Source organism: Pithys albifrons, chromosome 7, assembly GCF_047495875.1.
Source record: "Pithys albifrons albifrons isolate INPA30051 chromosome 7, PitAlb_v1, whole genome shotgun sequence".
Classification (NCBI taxonomy): Eukaryota; Metazoa; Chordata; class Aves; order Passeriformes; family Thamnophilidae; genus Pithys; species Pithys albifrons.
Genome location: NC_092464.1, coordinates 24402872 through 24420543, shown reverse-complemented (window position 1 = coordinate 24420543; position 17672 = coordinate 24402872). Strand labels below are relative to the sequence as shown.

Below are 17672 nucleotides of genomic sequence, written 5' to 3'. Positions count from 1 at the left end.
GTTGTTACACCTGACTAAATATTAGGGAAAGGAAGAGGGGAGAAGGGAGAAGGGGAAGGGGAAGAAGGGGAAGGGGAGGGAGAAGGGGAAGGAGGGAGGGGAAAGGAGGCATTTAAAAATTCATGAATGTTATGAATATTATGAAACAAAAAAATGAAGGGAGGTAGTGTATGTACATACGAACCTTGTAATGTGGTATGATTTTTCATGTCTTTTAAAAAGAAATATTTGATATATATATTTGAATCTCTGACACAGTCACATTTAAAGGTTATGGGGTTTGCCATTAACTTCAGAATATTTTTCTGATAAATCATGGACTTCAGAAGTTGATGAGGAATTTCTGTCATTTAACCTAAAATATATTATGAGGAAAAATTAAGTTCTTGTAAAGTATGCATGATCTCCTGCCAACACTCGCATGCCACTGGCCACTCACATGGCTTGAAGATATGAGAAGTACCAGCTCCCTCTTTTCTCCGGGGGAAATCAGGGATCTCTCTTTTGCCCTCAGCCCTCTTTTGCTCTTGCTGCACCCACCCATTCCCCACATGCTGCTTCTAAACCTCTCAGAAATAGGAAGGGCATGTGGAATTTCTAGGATCAGTTTTGAAGCAAGAAAAACAAATTTTAGCTAAGCTATAGGATTTCATACATACTAGACAGCACTGTGAGCCGAGATAATTATATGCCCCTTTCTTATACTCTTTTCAATCATACAGTATTATATACAATTTTTCCCAATATTCTAAATCAGTGTATAATGCCAAGACCTAGACATACCCTTTTTGAGTTACAAACACACTTAGTTAAATTACGCTTCCCATTGTATAAGAGGATTTGGGTCCACCGCCTCCAAGTTAAACCACTATAAGAACTGGACCACAGTCATCCTTGAGGTCCAGAACAGCGTGTGCTGGCGGGTACCAGTTGGGAAAACTGGGAACTAGGCTGTGTGTTTTTTCGCATGGAGACAAGAGTACACAGGTATCTGCTTTGTGATTATTTTTTTTTCCTGTGGTGAATTTCAGTATTTGTAGGAACCAGCTCCATAGAAAACATTCTCTGCATCGGAGAACGGGCTGCCCGCGCCCCCGGCTCTGCCGCGCCCCGTGCGCTCCTCGCCCCGCTGCCTCGTGCGCCTCCAGCTGCAATCCTGTTGGGGCAAAGACTTCGCTGTGTGTGGGGAGGTTCTTCGGCAACGAAGTTTCTTGATGGTTCCCGAAAGCTTTCATGGGCGCTTACTTCCTGCCGGAGCTCTGCGCTCTCTGTGAAGTAGGAAAAAAAAAAAAAAAAGGAAAAAAAAAAAGCACAGAAGAATCCGCGTTTTTCTGGAGAAATAAAGAAAGAGAGGGTTATTTCCCAGGATGAGGGTGGGGAAAAAAACCCAAACGGGTTATTTCCCAGCGCCTCGCACGCTGAGCTCTAGGAATGAGTCAGAGCTCTCAGTGCTGCCGCAGCCGGCGGAGCCCGAACCCGAGCAGCGCCGAGCGCGGTGGGGCCGGGCCGGGGCCGGGCCGGGCCCTGCGGGACCCCCCGGGGCGCTCGCCCCAGGCCATGCCTGGGCGCGGCGCTCGCAGCGACCCTTGCGGTATGCGGCTGCCTTTGGCAGGGGCACATGAAGGATTTCATTGAGTGTGAAGACAGAGAGCAGAGACAGAAAGCAGAAGGAGGCGGCTGCAGCCTTTGTAGTCGGGGAGGAATGCGGAAATGTTGAAGCACTATGTCAAACTTTTTTGAAACGGGGTCAAGTCACATTCAGCCAGCGTGGGAAAGCAAGGGAAAAAAAAAGTTGAGGAGAGGGAAAAAAAAAAAAGGCAGCAAGCTGCTTCTGCTCCCAGGCAGAACAGAGGCCGAGGGAACGAGCGCGGAGCGGCAGCGCAGCGCGGGGGCAGCGGCGGCGCCAGGGCCGGGGGTGCCCGAGCCCCGCACCGCGGGCTGCGGCTGGCGGGGCTGCGGTCGTGGCGCTGCAGCTCCCCAGGGGCCGCCGGCCGCGATTTTTATTTCGCGTTTTCCTTTTCCTCGGGCAGCGTGGGGGCGGGAGGAGCGGGCTGGGGGACGAGTGCGAGCTCCTTCTGCGCCAAGGTGCAGCCCGGCGGCGGCAGCAGGAGGATGCGAGCCGAGGGCGGCCGAGCCGCGCAGCAGCTACCTGTGTGGCCCGGGTGGCCGCTGCCGGGACCTGCCGGAGACATCGCCATGTGAAGGGGCAGACCCCAGGCCGGCTCTCCACCCCGCCTCGCTCAATGGGAGGTTTGTGTTAGGGAGGACTCAACCCTCCCTCCCCCACCACCCACCCTCCCGGGGTTGAGGATTATTTGGGGAACTGGTGGCGGTGCAGGCGGCCGTGGCGCACACCAGGTAACGCGGGGCGCCCATGTGCTCCGCGCACCCGGCCCCCCGGCGTGGCCCACACGCCGCCCCCTCCCCGCCCGGCCCGGGAGCCCACGCCGCGCACCCCCCCCGCGGGCGGCACAGCGGACGCGTCCCTTGGGCGGCCGGGCCGGGGCTGCGCAACCCGCGGTGCTGCCGCAGCCCCCTCGGGGTCGGCGCGGGGGCGCGGAGGGGCCCGCGGGGGCGGGGGTACCCTCCGGCGGAGCCGCCGGGGAGTCCCCTGGCCGTCCTGCCGTGCAGCCGAGCCGGGTTTCTCCTCCGCCCCGTCCGCTGAGAGGAAGCGCGGGGACTCGGCTCCCCGTGTGTCCCCTGCCGCCGCCCCCCGTCACCTACGGGGCGCCCGCGGAGGGGAGGTCGGCGGCACGGCGGGGGCAGCGGGGCGGCCCCGATGCCCCGCCGTGTCCGGGGAGGGCGAGCACGGGTAAGTTTCCACGCGGCCGCGCCGGGGCAGAGGCCCGCCGGCCCCGCCGCCACGCACGCGCGGTGCCGCTGCCCGCCGCCCGGGGGCGCCCTGCAAGCGACGCGGGGCGGGTGGGGGTCCCCCCCCACACCGCGGGGCTCGGCGGCGGGCAGGGGATGGGCGGGGGTCTCCCCTCACCGCGGGGCTCGGCGGCGGGCAGGGGGCGGGTGGGGATCCCTCCGCACCGCGGAGCTCGGCGGCGGGCAGGGGACGTCCGGGAGCGGGCAGGGTTCCCCTCGCGGCGGCCCGCGCTCGGTGTCGCCTGGTGATGCCGCAGGCGAGGGGCGCGGGGCTGCCCGCTGGCTGGGGCGGTGCGGTGGCAGCCGTGGTGGTGGGAACTGACGCTGGCGAGGCAAGGAGGCGCTTCTGGCTGCAGCTGGGGCGAAGGGATGAGCAGCGGGCACAGGTTTCCTTGAAACTGCTCTATTCATCTGCAGCTAGGGTGTAAGTTTAGCATAAATATGCACAATACCCCTGGCTTTCTGCGTGGATTCCTCTTAGGGGTTCCCCGTCTGAGCTATCTGGAGCTTTTTAATCCTAACGTTCTAAAAATGTAGTGTGGGAGAGGGCTACAGTCCTGGTCACAGTATCGCTATAATTAATATGAGAGGGAATTGATGTCAAGCTTTGTGAAGGGAGAGGATTTGCCCAGTCCTGCAGAAAGTGGATAAAACTGGATGCAGAAGGAAGTGCTTCTGCTCTCCAGCCTCATGCACTCCACAGCAGAGCATGCGGTTCCTGAGGACATCTTTCATCATGCTGCCTTGCAAGGAACTGCCAGTGACACATACAGTGGTAGCAGTACCCACAGCCAAAACCCTTGCTTGTTGATAAGTTTGGTAAAGTGCACATTTCTGAATCTACCTCAGCACACAATGCTCCATAACGTATTACTGTTATTTAAATACGTACGTATTTCTGCTTCCCACAGGCACTTTGTGAGGCAGGACCTTGCTTCTTGCAGTGTTTTCGTGATGTGTTCTTGAAGGGCTTAACACAGGAGAGCAGACCAAGACAGAAGCCTCCAAATGCTATTATTTAAAAGCAAGTGATAGTAATGCAGCATGGGGTATATTTCCAAGACTCCACCATGTGCAATGAAGAAAACTTTGAGTCCTGCAATCCTGTCATAAGTTCTTGAACATAACTTCCTCTCACACGTGCATAGTTAGCTGTGCCGTGCCTATCACCCATGTCTCCACAAGGTCATCATATTTAGCCTGTTGCTCAGTAAAACCCTTTAGCACACTGTTGCTCTGTAGCCGTGTCTGTAGCCTCCTGCGCAGACTGTGATAACTTTTCAGTGTTGTATCAGCCACACAGAGACGTTGATAGATATGTCACTCTTGTGGCTCACATCCTCCTTTCCACCATATTTTTGTTTTGCATGTAGCTTTCTACTATATTAGCTTCATTTTCTCAGTTTTTGAACAATGCAAAGTAATGAAGTTATCTAAACTCACTTTTCTTGCTTGGTTCTCCAGATCTAATTGGCTTTACACAGGCAATGGTCCCAAAGACTGTATGATAATTCCTGGTGGCTGAAGGAGGAGGCCCATTGGAGCCTGTACAGAAAGGAACAAGAACAGGAGGGCAAGAGCTTCCTACTGCCTCTCTGGCAGACGTACCAAGTGCGTGGCCTGTCTGCAACACAAACAAATTAATAGGTTTCAGAGTAAGTGAGACTGAGAGCCACCTCAAGGCACTTGGAACTCGGGAGGAAGAGGAGTGGTGCCAGCATGGATAAGGACAGCACAAACCTTGCTGACCAGCAGTATGAATGTGTGGCTGAGATTGGGGAAGGAGCCTATGGAAAGGTGTTCAAAGCCCGGGACTTGAAGAATGGAGGTCGCTTTGTTGCGCTGAAGCGGGTACGGGTGCAGACCAGTGAGGAAGGAATGCCACTATCTACCATCCGAGAGGTGGCAGTTTTGAGGCACCTGGAGACGTTCGAACATCCCAACGTGGTCAGGTGAGGAAGTGGGACAGGTGTCCTGATCAGTGGGGTCCTGGTTTTAGTACGTGAATTGGGCAAGCAAGAGTTTGGGAACATAAATGGAATGGACACTAATTTGGGTTTGTGGCTGAAGTGAGCACTAAACTTGTGTACACGAAGTGTGGTTTGAGGTTTCAACAGGCCATGGTGCTGCCTGCCAGACCTCACCTCATCGCTGTGCATTGCCTCCCACACACACAAACACCCATCTCCAGAGGCATAGGTGTGTGACTTATGTTGGAGTGGATGGGCGAGGAGCCATATATACATTATTTCCTCAGGCATAAGAGAGAATCAAAAAAACCTCCCTGGTTTTGTCTAAACTTTTAGTAAGGCCAGCTGGAGCTGATTTTTAGCAGCTCTATTCATTATAGAAATGGCAAAAATGAGAGCAATAGTAGAATGTGGATTCTGCCTTTTTAGATGCTTTTATAGAGAGCTGTAGATTATTGTGTGAAGAAACAGCTCAAGACTTCAAGCTTTGCATGCAGCCTTGTGATAGAGTACTGTTTGACTGGTACTAGTTTCACCACATGCTGCAGATACAGTGCAGCAGTACAGGTGTCAGACCTTGCTTGCCAGTGGTGGCAGTGGCCCCAGGATGTCCTTTCTGTTGTATGAGTATCATAAACCCTGCATAAATTACCTGTGTTCTCAATGATAGGGCTTGCCCTACTGTTACCGCTGGAAACCTTCAGCAGCCCATGAGCATCTTCTATTAATACTATTATCTTTGAGAAGTAAGGTTCACTTTGCAAGTACCCAGATGTGCAGTGATGTGAAACTGGTCAGCATCTTGCTGATGGTGCTGTATGAGCAAGAGTATTTCCTCTTTACATTATTGTGTGCTTATATTGCAAAGCAAAAGGAAAATATTTTGTACTTCACTGACACCACGACTCTGTCCTAGACAAATAGACACTGAAGTTAGAGGTGACCTTCAAAATATCTTGCACCTGTAATAATTTTTTTTAGGGTCTCAGATGTGGGGGGTTAGGTGCAAGAGGAAAGATGAGACAGAGAATAATATTTAAAATACAAAACTCAATAGCTAGACATAATTTTTGTTCATTTCAAGGTAGCATACTGTAACAGTCTTACTTATGTCAAACCTGAATAGACAAAGTGTGTTCTGAAATACTGATGATGGAGTGTGTGTCCTTGGTCTCACTTCAGTGAGCAGTGGGATTCAGGCTGCAGCTCACACTTCCATTGCTAAGCAAGCAAAGCCACAGTTTGGTTAATAACCATTATTTTGGCTGAGACCTAGTAAATGCCAGAGTCTTAGTAAATAAATTTCAAAAGTGAAGATATCTTTATGTGGACAACATATATTTGATCAATCAAGGGATTCAGTTTATAGAGAAGTGCACACAAAGTTCTTGACAGTAGAGTTAATTGGGAGTTGTCAAAATCTCTGAAATCCAGCCCATTCATTTATGAGGGTAAATGAGGATTTAGTTGTCCAGGTTTAGACATTTACACATTTGAAAATTGTAAATCTTGTTTGGGAATAATTCAACATAACAATACTTACGAATTTTTCTGCCACTGAGGTCTTTCTGTATGAAGTAAAATATTTTTAAGAGCTTTTGAATCTTGAATTGGGCAAAATCATGACAATAAAGTTCTTGTTTACTAAAGAGCTATAACCAACTATGAAGCTGCAGGCTCCTTTTGCTCGATTTGAAGTGCAGTCGAATCTTGACAGACCATTGAAGCTTCAAATACTTTTATAAGCTTGAATGAAAACTAGTTTTGTGCAGAGCAGTAAGTATTACAACCAGCAATATGAGAATGTAATTTCAATTAAAAAAATCTCTGAAAGTGTGTTTCAAGTCCTCAGAGCAGTGTTGTGAAGCCTGTACCTTTTGCCATAAGCAGTGTTTCAGACTCAGGGGGTTGGTCTGTGATGTATCAGGGTGCCTGTGACCTTGGCTGCACACCTTCTTCCACAAACAGGCGGGAGAAGATAAGAAATTTCAAACATTATCTCTTCTAAAATGTGAGGAATGCTATTCAAAAAATCACCTCTTTTGTGCATGTTTTTAATCTGTAGAGCAAATGAAGCTATAAGGAGCCCTTTGGAGTGACTGATCTAATATCCTTAAAATAGAAAAATTATTTGAAAATATTTAAATGGCCCAGTTCTGTTACAAAATATGGTAGAAGAGTTTGCAATTTATTGAAATTAAATACATGTTTTTGTATTACGTAAATATACTCAGAAAACGAAGTACTGTACAAGAAGATCTGCAATTTTGAGCTGCTGACCTAACTCTGCTTTATTATTGAACATACTGTGCTCAAGAAAATGTTCATTGTTTGGGCACGCATTCTGGAAACTGCTATCATGGCCAGTCTACTAAATAAAAACAATGCCAAATGCATTGTCTACATACTCGATTGAAATGTACATTGTTTTCAGAGCACTGGGATAACAACATAAATATTTAACATCAAATGTTTTTGATTTTGAGGGGATGTCTAGGCTTTTTTCTGAATATTAGAGGTGAGTAGCCTGAGAGAATTAAGTTGGAACTGCAAATATGTTATGTCTGTTACTCTGAGTAGTGGCATGTGTGATCCATGAGATGCTAAATGCAAACCAGCAGTCATTCTGTGAGTCAAAGTGTAGACTTTAAACAGGTGAGCCCCGTATGCCCTGTGCTCTGCTATGGTACTGTGGCATCAGCTGGTGGCAGTGACAGAAATCAAAGGCCACCTGAAGTTAGCCTGAGTGTCATGCTCAACCAAAATGATAGGTCTGGGCACAGAAAGTACAGTAAGGAGCCCGTGAGCTTCTCTGCCAGCTACAAAGTGGTGCTAAACATGAAGAACAGTTTTGGAAGGCAAGTCCCAGTACTACCAGGCAGAGATAGAGCTCCATGGCGTTATTGGTCATAGAACCAGAATTCAGGACCAGCATTGCTACTGCAGCCCAGGTTTGTCATGGTGGTTGTAGTTTCACTTCCTCTGAGAAATGGTTAGAGCCAAAACTGGTTTCCAGTGCTTGGCATTAGGGCTGGAAGAGAATTTTCTCCAGAAAGGAGAAATGTATAAGTAGCACAGAATAATTTTTTAATCATATTTTTCCATGCTACTGCTTGCTAATTATGAGAGCTTTGTTTTGTGTTCTTTGCTCCATGTCTGTCATTTCCATATTTGTACAATGAAGAGATGCTTTTTTGCAGCACAGTTGCTTTTACAGTGTTAGATAATGAAATTAGGTAAGATTTCACTGCAGAATAAAACAAAAAAAGGTGCAAGAAAAAATCAAAAGGAAATAAAATCTTCAACAGAAAAGTGGTGCTAGTGGAAATCTGAATTATAATAATGGAAGTGAGGCCTGAAGGACTGATCTAAAATTTTGCAATATTGTCAAGAATGGTGTATAGAAAGGCATGGGAAAAGTGCAGGTAAAAGGATAATTGCTATGTGCTTAAAATCCTCTCCTATTCACATTTACCCTTTGTATAGAGTTCCTCTCCACCAGGACACCTTACTATATCTTCACAAAACACAGTTAAAAACAGAATCTTCAAAAGTAAATCTTTCTGTGAATTCCTCTAAAATCAGGTATGTCATAGACTTGGAAAATTCCCTTGTAACTGTTAGGATGATTAAGATGCTTCTCTAGCTCATCTGAAAGATGTAATGCTTTGCTAAAACTTTACTCTATGCAGCAGGTGAATCTGGCAAAAGTTGGTCCAGGACTTACATTGCTTAGTGCTGTTCTGTTTGGGAAAAATGAAATATATGCCAGGAGTAAATGACACATTATATTCAGGAAGCTCCTGTGTGTAATACTAGGTATATTCCCTGATGCAATATATCTGTAAAAATTCTTGTGATTATAATGCTAAATTCAGCTGTTACGTTCATTTTATGTCTCTCCTGCTTGTAATCAGATGAACAATTTTCCCCTAATCTTAATCACCCATCAAACTGAATTTGCACTCCGGGGAGGTGATATACAAGACAGATTTCTGTAATTCTTGCCATGCTTGTTTTCTATCACATTTAAGAGTTTTAGTAGCACTAAACCTTAAGCAAATAGAACAAAACTAGAAAGCTGTATGTTTTTGCTTCCTATCTCCTGATTTTTTTATAAATACAACTTTTTAGTATTTTCATGGGTTAGTAAGTCTTCAAAGGTGTCAGAAATTCTGCCATTCAAGGTTATCATAACCATGTAAGAAGAAATTAAAAAAAATCTCAATTCTCTCCTTCCTGTTAACTTGCAAAATAGATGCCTCAGCTAATTGAATTAGGTTCAGTAGACTGATCCACCTAGTTGGAAGTCTAAGTCTATTCCTCATTCTTTCTGGTATACAAATCAGTGGAGGGGGAACACAGTAGTTAGAAGTATTTGTGCAATTATGCCATGCTCAAGTTTTTATGTTATTTTCTATCTGTTGAACTGTAAATGACACTGTAAACTGCCCTGTAAACTGAGGTAAGCAGTACTGTCATGCTGCTATTTCCTTGCTTTTGCACTCTAGTGGTCCATGCTGTTATCTCTTGGTTTACACCTGAGTGCTTGATAGAGCCCATCAACTGATGCCCTTGGCAAGGCAATCTACGTGTGGGTGAGAGAGGCTTGGGCACACATCACTCCTCCATCCCCATGTACCCTGACATAAGACTAGAATTTGCTTGACCTTGCTCAATGGTTCCGGAAGTGTATAAATGGCTTACTGCTTAAAATTTCCTTATACTTGGAAGATGTCTTTTTATAAATATCTTAACATTCCCTGTCTAACGTGATAGAGCATTCAGAACATATCTGTAGCAGTTCATCAATACCTTGCTAATTTTTTGTAAGGCAATTTGAATGTGTAGTTGTTTTGCTTTTTTCTGTTTGTTAAACTGGAATGATGGGAAAACATACAGAGGGAAAAAAAGTCAGAAGTCAGTAGCTAATTTTATTTCTCTTTCCATTTTGTGGTGACGCTGATGTTGGCTTCTGGGTTGCTAATAAGTTTAAAGGACAATCTTCTCAAAATCATTGAGATGTTCCATCCCGTCAAGTGAAACATTTCTATTTTAGGGGGTGTTTGTCTCTAGTGAATTTTGCTTCCTTCCTTACTTCCTTTTTCTGCCAAGCTAATGTTAAACTTCTAGTGTGTGAGGTCATTCTTGCACATCAGCAGTGTGCTGTATTGTGCGATACAATTTATTTTTGTGTAGCGCCGCTCATACGCATCTGGCAAGCTCCAGGAGAAAAAGAAATGGTGACCTCTGCATTGCTAGCTACAGGGATTGTCTTGCACACAGAGTAAAATAAGATTCAGGGAGGGAGTGGAGCAGAAACTCAACTTGACACTTGCCAAGTATTAGTGTGGCAGATGAATTGCAGCTGAGGTAGGAATGGTGGATGAGTAATGGGAAGGAAAAACTGAATGAGCTTCAGAGTCAATTTCAGTCTTAAGACAAACAGGAGGTCTTCAAGGCAGATGTGAAGACGGGAAGTGCCTTGTCGGGAGAGAAGCATTTCTAGGCTGCAGAGCAGTGGTGGTCAGAGGGAAAGGGAGGCAGTCTCTGCACTGGCTGGCCTGGCCAATGTGAGAGGGGACACTGCAAAGGTCTTGAGGAGGGAGTGACTGCCTGCCTGGAAATACAGCTTCTCTGATGGCCAGAGGGCAAAGGGGAATGATGTGGTTGCTACTGAATATGGTTTGGCAGTAGGTAGGACTTGGGAGAAATTTGTTAAGTTGGCAGAGGACATTGGGCACAGACTGCACGAGTGCTGTCCTGTCATCATCTGCTTGCAACCTTGCAATGCACAGAATGAGCATGTACAAGGAAAATAAGTGATACTCTTCCTGTCCATATGAATTGTTAGTTATGGATGTGATGATTTAGTTTGAATACATGATCTGCCAGAAACAGGACAAGATAAGGACATGTCAGGAAGGAAGGCTGAATACAGATGGACTTCTTTCTTGAGAAAATTCAGTTTCCTGAGTGAGTACATGAGCTTTTATAAATATTTTATCTTATTCTGAATCAGCTTTTCACAACAAACATGTTTCCAGTCTTTGTGTGAGTAAATGTCATTTTAGATCATATCCAGTGGTCCCTGCCTTCTTTAAATCTGTGGATGATTGTGTCTGCTCTTATTGGAGAGATCTAGTCTTGGTAGGTCCTGTGCAGAATGGAAAACCAACTGATATCTCCACAAGCATTGCTGGTGGCAGGCTGTGACTGCTAGGGAAGGTATCAGCAGTGATATCCAGGATTCAAAACTGAGCCTTGAAAAAGAACCAGAGTGGATGGTCCACACTCACAAACAGGGACCAGGGTGGATTCACTGGGACTTTCCAGTTTCCATCGTATTTACCTGTGGCTGAAGTGTGGAACAAAGCAGGGAGAAGAAAAGTTCTTGCTTTCCAGGCGTTTAAAAGAGAGTAGGCTGGAGCTGGAGGTTGTGAGGCAAAGCAGTGAGTCACTCAGGTACACTTGGTGGGATTTAAGCCATTGTTTAAAGCTGAGCACAGTGCATTATCAAAAAAAAAAGAGCCATAATATGAAGAATGCACTGAATTTTAAGACATTTTTCTGAATAGAGTTCAGGGACAATAGACATCAGCATATGAATCACAGATACTTATTCGTGTATTAGATTAAAGCCTTATTTCTAGAGAATGTTTCTATTAAAAGTTAAATCATGCAAAGAAAGAATACAACTATCCTGATAGAGCAGTAATACGAATTTGACATCAAGAGTGATTATGTGTCTTTGTAGTAATTCTTGGGTGATGTAATTTAGTTTTGACATTTTATTTTATGAAGTTTCATAACACTAAATGAAGTAGAAGTTGCTGTTCATTCCAAAACTTTGCTGTATATGGAAGATTTGGGTTTCAGTCTTGGTATGAGGTCTAGTTGTTTTCCAGTTTTGCTGAGCAAGTTGATTCTTTATGATCTAACAAATTATCAAAAGATAACTGTGCCCAAGATAACATAAATAACTAAGCTGTGTTATTTCTTTTAGAAGAGAGAGAATTCTTCCACCTATACCTGTTTGTCATATCTTTTTTATTCTGAAAAATATTTCTAATTATGCATGCACAATTATTTAACAGTTATACCTTTAAACTATAAAGCATTTGTATTTGACAAATAAACCGCTTCAGAATTTTCCGAGGAGTGGTTTTTTCCATCGTGTACTTTGAAATTTTCCATTTGGGAAACCGCCGTTTGAGAAGCTTTTGATGAGATGATCATTAAAGAGTGGAAATGTGTCTGTTGAATACTGAACTGTTTCAAAATACCTTATTGCATCCAAATTATTGTATTGATTTTTCTATTTATTTATTTACTTGAAAATATGTCCCATCATTAGAAAATGAAGGAAATACTCTGCTAAATAATCCCTTTAAAATTAGACCTTAAAATTCTAACAGCAGACTTCCATATGTTTCTTTAGATGTCTTTTTAGGGTTTTAGAAAAAGCTGGGTTTCTAGTCCCAGGAGTGTCCCATCTAATTTTGGCAACAGGTGATTTCACACACCTAAAATGCCAGTTTACTGATATTCATAGAGTTGCCCTGTGGTGGTTTTCCCATGACATACCTAGCAAACAATCTACAAACCTAGCCAAAACTTCCATACTGTACTAAAAGTGTTCATACTAGCACTGACTGCTCATCACTCTGGATTATCATTAACAGGTGACTGGTCTTCACTTAATAAAAGAAAATAAAAAACTAACTCAGACATTATTTCATCTTTGCAGGAGTTTCCCATATTTAATGATTGAAACCTCAGTTTTAGTGCAGATGAATCATTCTGAGTTTAAGTCGAACTTGTTGAGTTTGGACTTTTGAAACATTAGTCAGTGCAGAATGTTACATATTTTGATAGAAACAGAGAAACTAAGTGAGAAATAGAATGGAAAAGCCTGTGTCATTTTTTTCTCTTTTATGTGAGGCCTTGACTAGTCTTTTAATATCTATTTGAAGTGTGGTCACTGTGATAAATTGCTGTTTAACAATGCCAGAGAATTAGCTTCTTCCTGAAATCAATTAATTATAAACTGGAAATTTCAGTACTTTGTTCACTGTTTTTTAAGTTAGCATATTTCTAGAAGCTTTCTGTGATCGTAATTCCTAGCTGCACTGGTGCTTTTGTTTCTCTTCATCTGTGGAGCCAGGGCTCTACTGTAAGGATAGAATTCTATCAGTTCTTTTTTTTTCCACATTTGATGTGGTATTTTGCATACAGCTGCAGAGTAGACAGTTACCTTTGAAAAGAACATTTGGCTGGTTTAATTTGATTAGAGCAAACCACCTCAATCATTACTGAACTAAGACCGTTTTCATTTTAACTTGGCAGTAGGAGTTGGGAATGTACTGTGCTTAGATTTTTGGGGGAGGACTCGTTTGGATACACAGCTACTACTGAAGTGAAACAGCCTTAGAGAACCTTGCCCACTCTGCTCTTTCCCCATAAAAACGGAGGGCTGTAAAACCATTGAATGTCACATTTAATTTTCTCTTATTATAACAAGGAATTGGACTCCTTGTGAGTGTTACTACAAAAAAAATTAGAAGTGTTTAATGTATAGAAATACAGAATCATACAATTTTTAAAAACACTATGATATTAAAAACATATATAGGTTGTGAAAGTTTTATTTACAGCAAACTTAAACGCGCCTAGCAACAGCATTTTGAATAAAGTTATTATAAAATACAACATGTAAAGAGAAATACAGTGGGATTCTCATAGATACATTATATCAATGTTAAAACTGCATCCCTTTTGGTAAGTCTTGGTGAGTTTTTCACATTCTGTCATTCTCTTGTGTTTTGACTTTCTACCTCTTTACTCATCACAGAAATATATTGTGATTTGGATTTTTTTAGGTTGCATATTAAAGATGAAATTAGATACTTCAGATTTACAATATTATGTATTATCTCTTATATATGATTTTTGCTTTTTAATTTTCCTCACTGGTAGTAACATAGTTTTCCTGGAAAAAGTCTCATGGCTGTCTAGAATATAATTGTGTCTCATAATAAGTGACAGCCCCTCAATAAATTACAGTCAACTGGTATTCTCTAGAAAATATGCTTGTGATCTTTAAGTGCTTTGACTTTGCAGTAGTGGATATCATATATTTTCATATATAGTGGATATCATATATTTTAACCAGATTACAGCTGAAGGAAAAGCTTCTGCTTCTTCTTGTATTTTGTTCTGAAAAGCAATATGCACAGTTAGCTGTTCATCTATGTGGACCTCCTAACCCTTGCTACTAATGGTGGAATTGCAAGCACATCTTCCAGCTAATCCAGTAATCCAGTTGCAAATATAAGGCTTGAGTTTCCACTGATTAAAAAGTCCACAGAGCTACACTGATTGAAACAACTCTGGTTGTTCAAATCATGAAACCCTAATGTTCAGATGAACAAAAATGTGGTAGGACAGGCAGACTGTGCAGAAGTATCCCATCAAGCATGTATGTTTGAGAATTCACCGTTTAGATTTTAGATGCTGCAACTGTTGGGTTTACCAAACTGGGCCATAAAAATAGTGTGTATTCATTAGGTTTTTCACTGATACGCATTCACAGTTTCTGTTGACCTGTTTCACTCCTTCTAATTACACTCTCTTTTAGCCCCACAAATAATTCCTCTCTAACTTAGTATGTATCCTGTGAAATACTTGATGTCTGTTTCTATGTTTTCACCTAAGAATTCTGTACAGTGCTATGTTTACTCTCAAACTCCTGGTTGCATCACAAACACAATCCTTGCAGTTCTGTTTACATCTTTTCTTCAAGTGCAAATGGCTCTACATTTAGAGACTTTCTGATTGCTCTTACAGCACTGAAAGTTTCTGTCTAATGTTACTCAATATCACAGCACTAGAACCTTTATTACAGATTTCTAGGTTCCTTCAGGACAGTGAAAGTTAATGACCTGTATTACTTGTCTCTACTAGGAAGTAGAGATAAAGTGACTCTTGGTTTGCAAACTTTATCAGCATACTTCGTTTGTATTTGTGAACTTCATGACATAGAGATTGAGCAGCATCTGCACTTTTAATTAGTGCATTGTTTATCCTTAGATAACCTTCAAGATTGTTAATGGAGATAGGCCTACCCACTGATCTTTGTGGTTTTTCTCGCAGACATCTCTAATCAATTTGTTGCTTTAATGTTTATCTCTGCTTTTTATAAAAAGTTGGCCAACAAGTTTTTATCAAAACAGTGATATCCATATCCAGACAGGTTGGAATCAATGAGTATAGTCTGAAAATCAGAATTAAATCTCATTAAACTTAAAAGATCTGGAATTCTTGGAAAGGCTCAGACAAGTTAAAACTTCTGCAGAACTGAGCACCTGTATCTCTTCATTGCACAGAATACCATTCATTGTATTGCATTTATGTTTATAATAACATTTAAGACAAAAAAAGTGTTAACTAACATTACTTAATTCTATGCTGCTTATTATTTATGTTGTTTCTTAAGAACTCAAGAAGATTTCACTACTTCTTAATTTTATTTGGTCAGATTAAAACTTTTAGAGAAGTCATGTATTTCAAAAGTCAATATTTATGCAGTAGTGAAAAGATGCAAACAGAAATGAGACTGGAACTGAAGATGATGGCAGTACAACAGCAAGAATAGTTAGGATTTCCACAGAAGAGTCAGGTAACCTGTTTGACTAAAAATGAAAGGTACTTGTGAGTGAATGACATTGATAAGAGAGTCTTCTTAGAGGACATTTTAAGTATATTGGAATATTGCAAATCAATAGGATGTTGTGATATCTGTAAGAAAATACAGTTCAAAGATGGCTTGGTTTGCAGTAACCCAAAGTTAAGAGTGGACAAGACTATTCTGGAGAAGCAAAGCTTAAGACATAAAAAGCAAATGTAAATCTTCTGCTATCCAGATCAGTGAAAGCATATTGAGCCTACGATCTTGGAAGAAGCTGTAACATCAGCTAAGTTTGCTAAAGCAGCAGTAAAGACAATTACAACCACTGTTCATAACAGACAAAGTTTAGAGACAAAACTTACAGATATCATCAATACAGCAACTCTTCCTGGAGCACAAAAAAGAGAGATCACTTTCTACATAACCTGAAGTAACTTGCAAAGCTGACGTAGGAAATGCTAATGGTCAAGACATACAGTCATAGCTGCTACAATAATTAAGAAACAAGAAAATCAACAGTCAAGAGGAATTATATGAAAAGGCTTAGATTTAAAATGGTAGGTACTTAAATAGAAAGTTCTAGTGGTGTCTTCTGACACTTCAGTCATGCACCATTCCCTGGTGTGATGCTCTTTCCAGTCACTGGAAATCCTGGCTGCTGCTTTTGATCTATAGCCTCTTCCTGGGTGCTAGATATTGGAGGACAGTTTAAGAATATTGAATCTTCAAACACTCTGGAAGAGTGGGGGCTGTCAAAGGGAGACACCAGACTTTCTTCACCCTTTTTATGTCTGTGCTCCAGTACACCTTGGTGGATTCACAGAAGATAAACATAGCTGTGCATAACAAAATAAAATAGGAATGTAAGATAATTGCAAGCAGACACTTCAACCAGCTAAATATTAAAAGTATACTCCATCCTGGTCATTTAGCATCTCCCCATAGTGAGTGCAGAGCAAGCAAGTGCTTTATGAGAAAAATTTATCCCATTTACCTTCCATTCCCCACCCCCTGGGAATAGAACAAATTGCTCTCCAGAAATGCCTGCCGCTCTCGTTTTGACTCTAGCAAGAGCCCAGGTGAATAAGCTCAAAAAGTAGGCCCATAGGAATCTCATGAGGTTTAACAGGATAACGTGCAAGGTGCTGCCCCTGGGTCAGGGCAGCCCCTGGTAACAATACATGCTAGGGGATGAACAGATCAAGAGCAGCCCTATCAAGAAGGACTTGGGAGTGCTGGTGGTGAGAGGCTGGACACAACCTGGCAATGTGCACTTGCAGGCCAGAAAGCCAAACATGTCCTGGGCTGCATCACCAGCAGCGTGACCAGCAGGTCAAGGGAGCTGATTCTGCCCCTCTGCTCTGCTTTGGTCAAATCCCACCTGCAGTGTTGCATCCAGCTTTGGGGTGCCCAGCACAGTAAGGGTATCAACCTGTTGGGGTGAGTCCAGAGAGCCACCAAGTTGCTTAGCGGGATGGGCATCTCTCTTATGAGGAAAGGCTGAGAGAATTGTGTTCAGCCTGGAAAAGAGAAGGCTTTGGGGTGACCTAATTGCAGCCTTCCAGAAGGGAGCCTACAAGAAAGGTGAAGAAAGGCTTTTTACAAAGGCATGTAGTGACAAGACAAGTAGGAATGGATTCAAACTGAAAGAGAATAGGTTTAGAGTAGATACTAGGAAGAAATTCTTTGCTGTGAGGCTGGTGAGGCACTGGAACAGGTTGCCCAGAGAAGCTGTGGCGGCCCCATCCCTGGAAGTGTTCAGAGCCGGGTTGGATGGGGCTCTGACCAACCTGGTCTAGTGAAAGGTGTCCCTGTGCATGGCAGGGAGGGTTGGCACTGGATGACCTTTAAGGTCCTTTCCAACCCAAACCATTCTGTGATTCAAATGCTGAGTGGCCACCCAGCTGTAGCCTCCTAGAGCTCAGTGAGATTGATGCCGGTCAGTAAAGATTGAGAGTGGAAATTGGAAACACTAAGTAGGGAATTTGTGCAGCAAATAACAGATGTTACAAAATCAAATAGAAAATTATTTTGAGGGTGGGGAAACAAAGAGCTAGTATTGAAGTCAGAGGGTACTTGAATATGAGAAATTGGACAGAAGAAGAACTGAGTTTTATAGGGGCATGTATTTTTTACAAAAT

General features: G+C 43.1%; 1 protein-coding gene across 4 annotated transcripts in view; it reads left to right on the top strand.

The window, feature by feature from the left end:
* The first annotated feature begins 1708 nt into the window (after positions 1-1708).
* The window catches only part of CDK6 (cyclin dependent kinase 6), a 135810-nt gene continuing 119846 nt past the window's right edge, over positions 1709-17672 (top strand). Inside the window, exons 1-2 of one of the 4 annotated variants that reach the window (XM_071560703.1) lie at positions 2160-2250; positions 4336-4823. In XM_071560703.1, coding sequence (XP_071416804.1) covers positions 4591-4823 — 233 coding nt within the window. In that variant the 5' untranslated portion in view covers positions 2160-2250; positions 4336-4590. Of the gene's footprint in view, positions 2251-2293; positions 2359-2467; positions 2813-4335; positions 4824-17672 lie in introns of those variants that run through there. The other 3 variants (XM_071560706.1, XM_071560705.1, XM_071560702.1) reach the window with 3 other exon arrangements.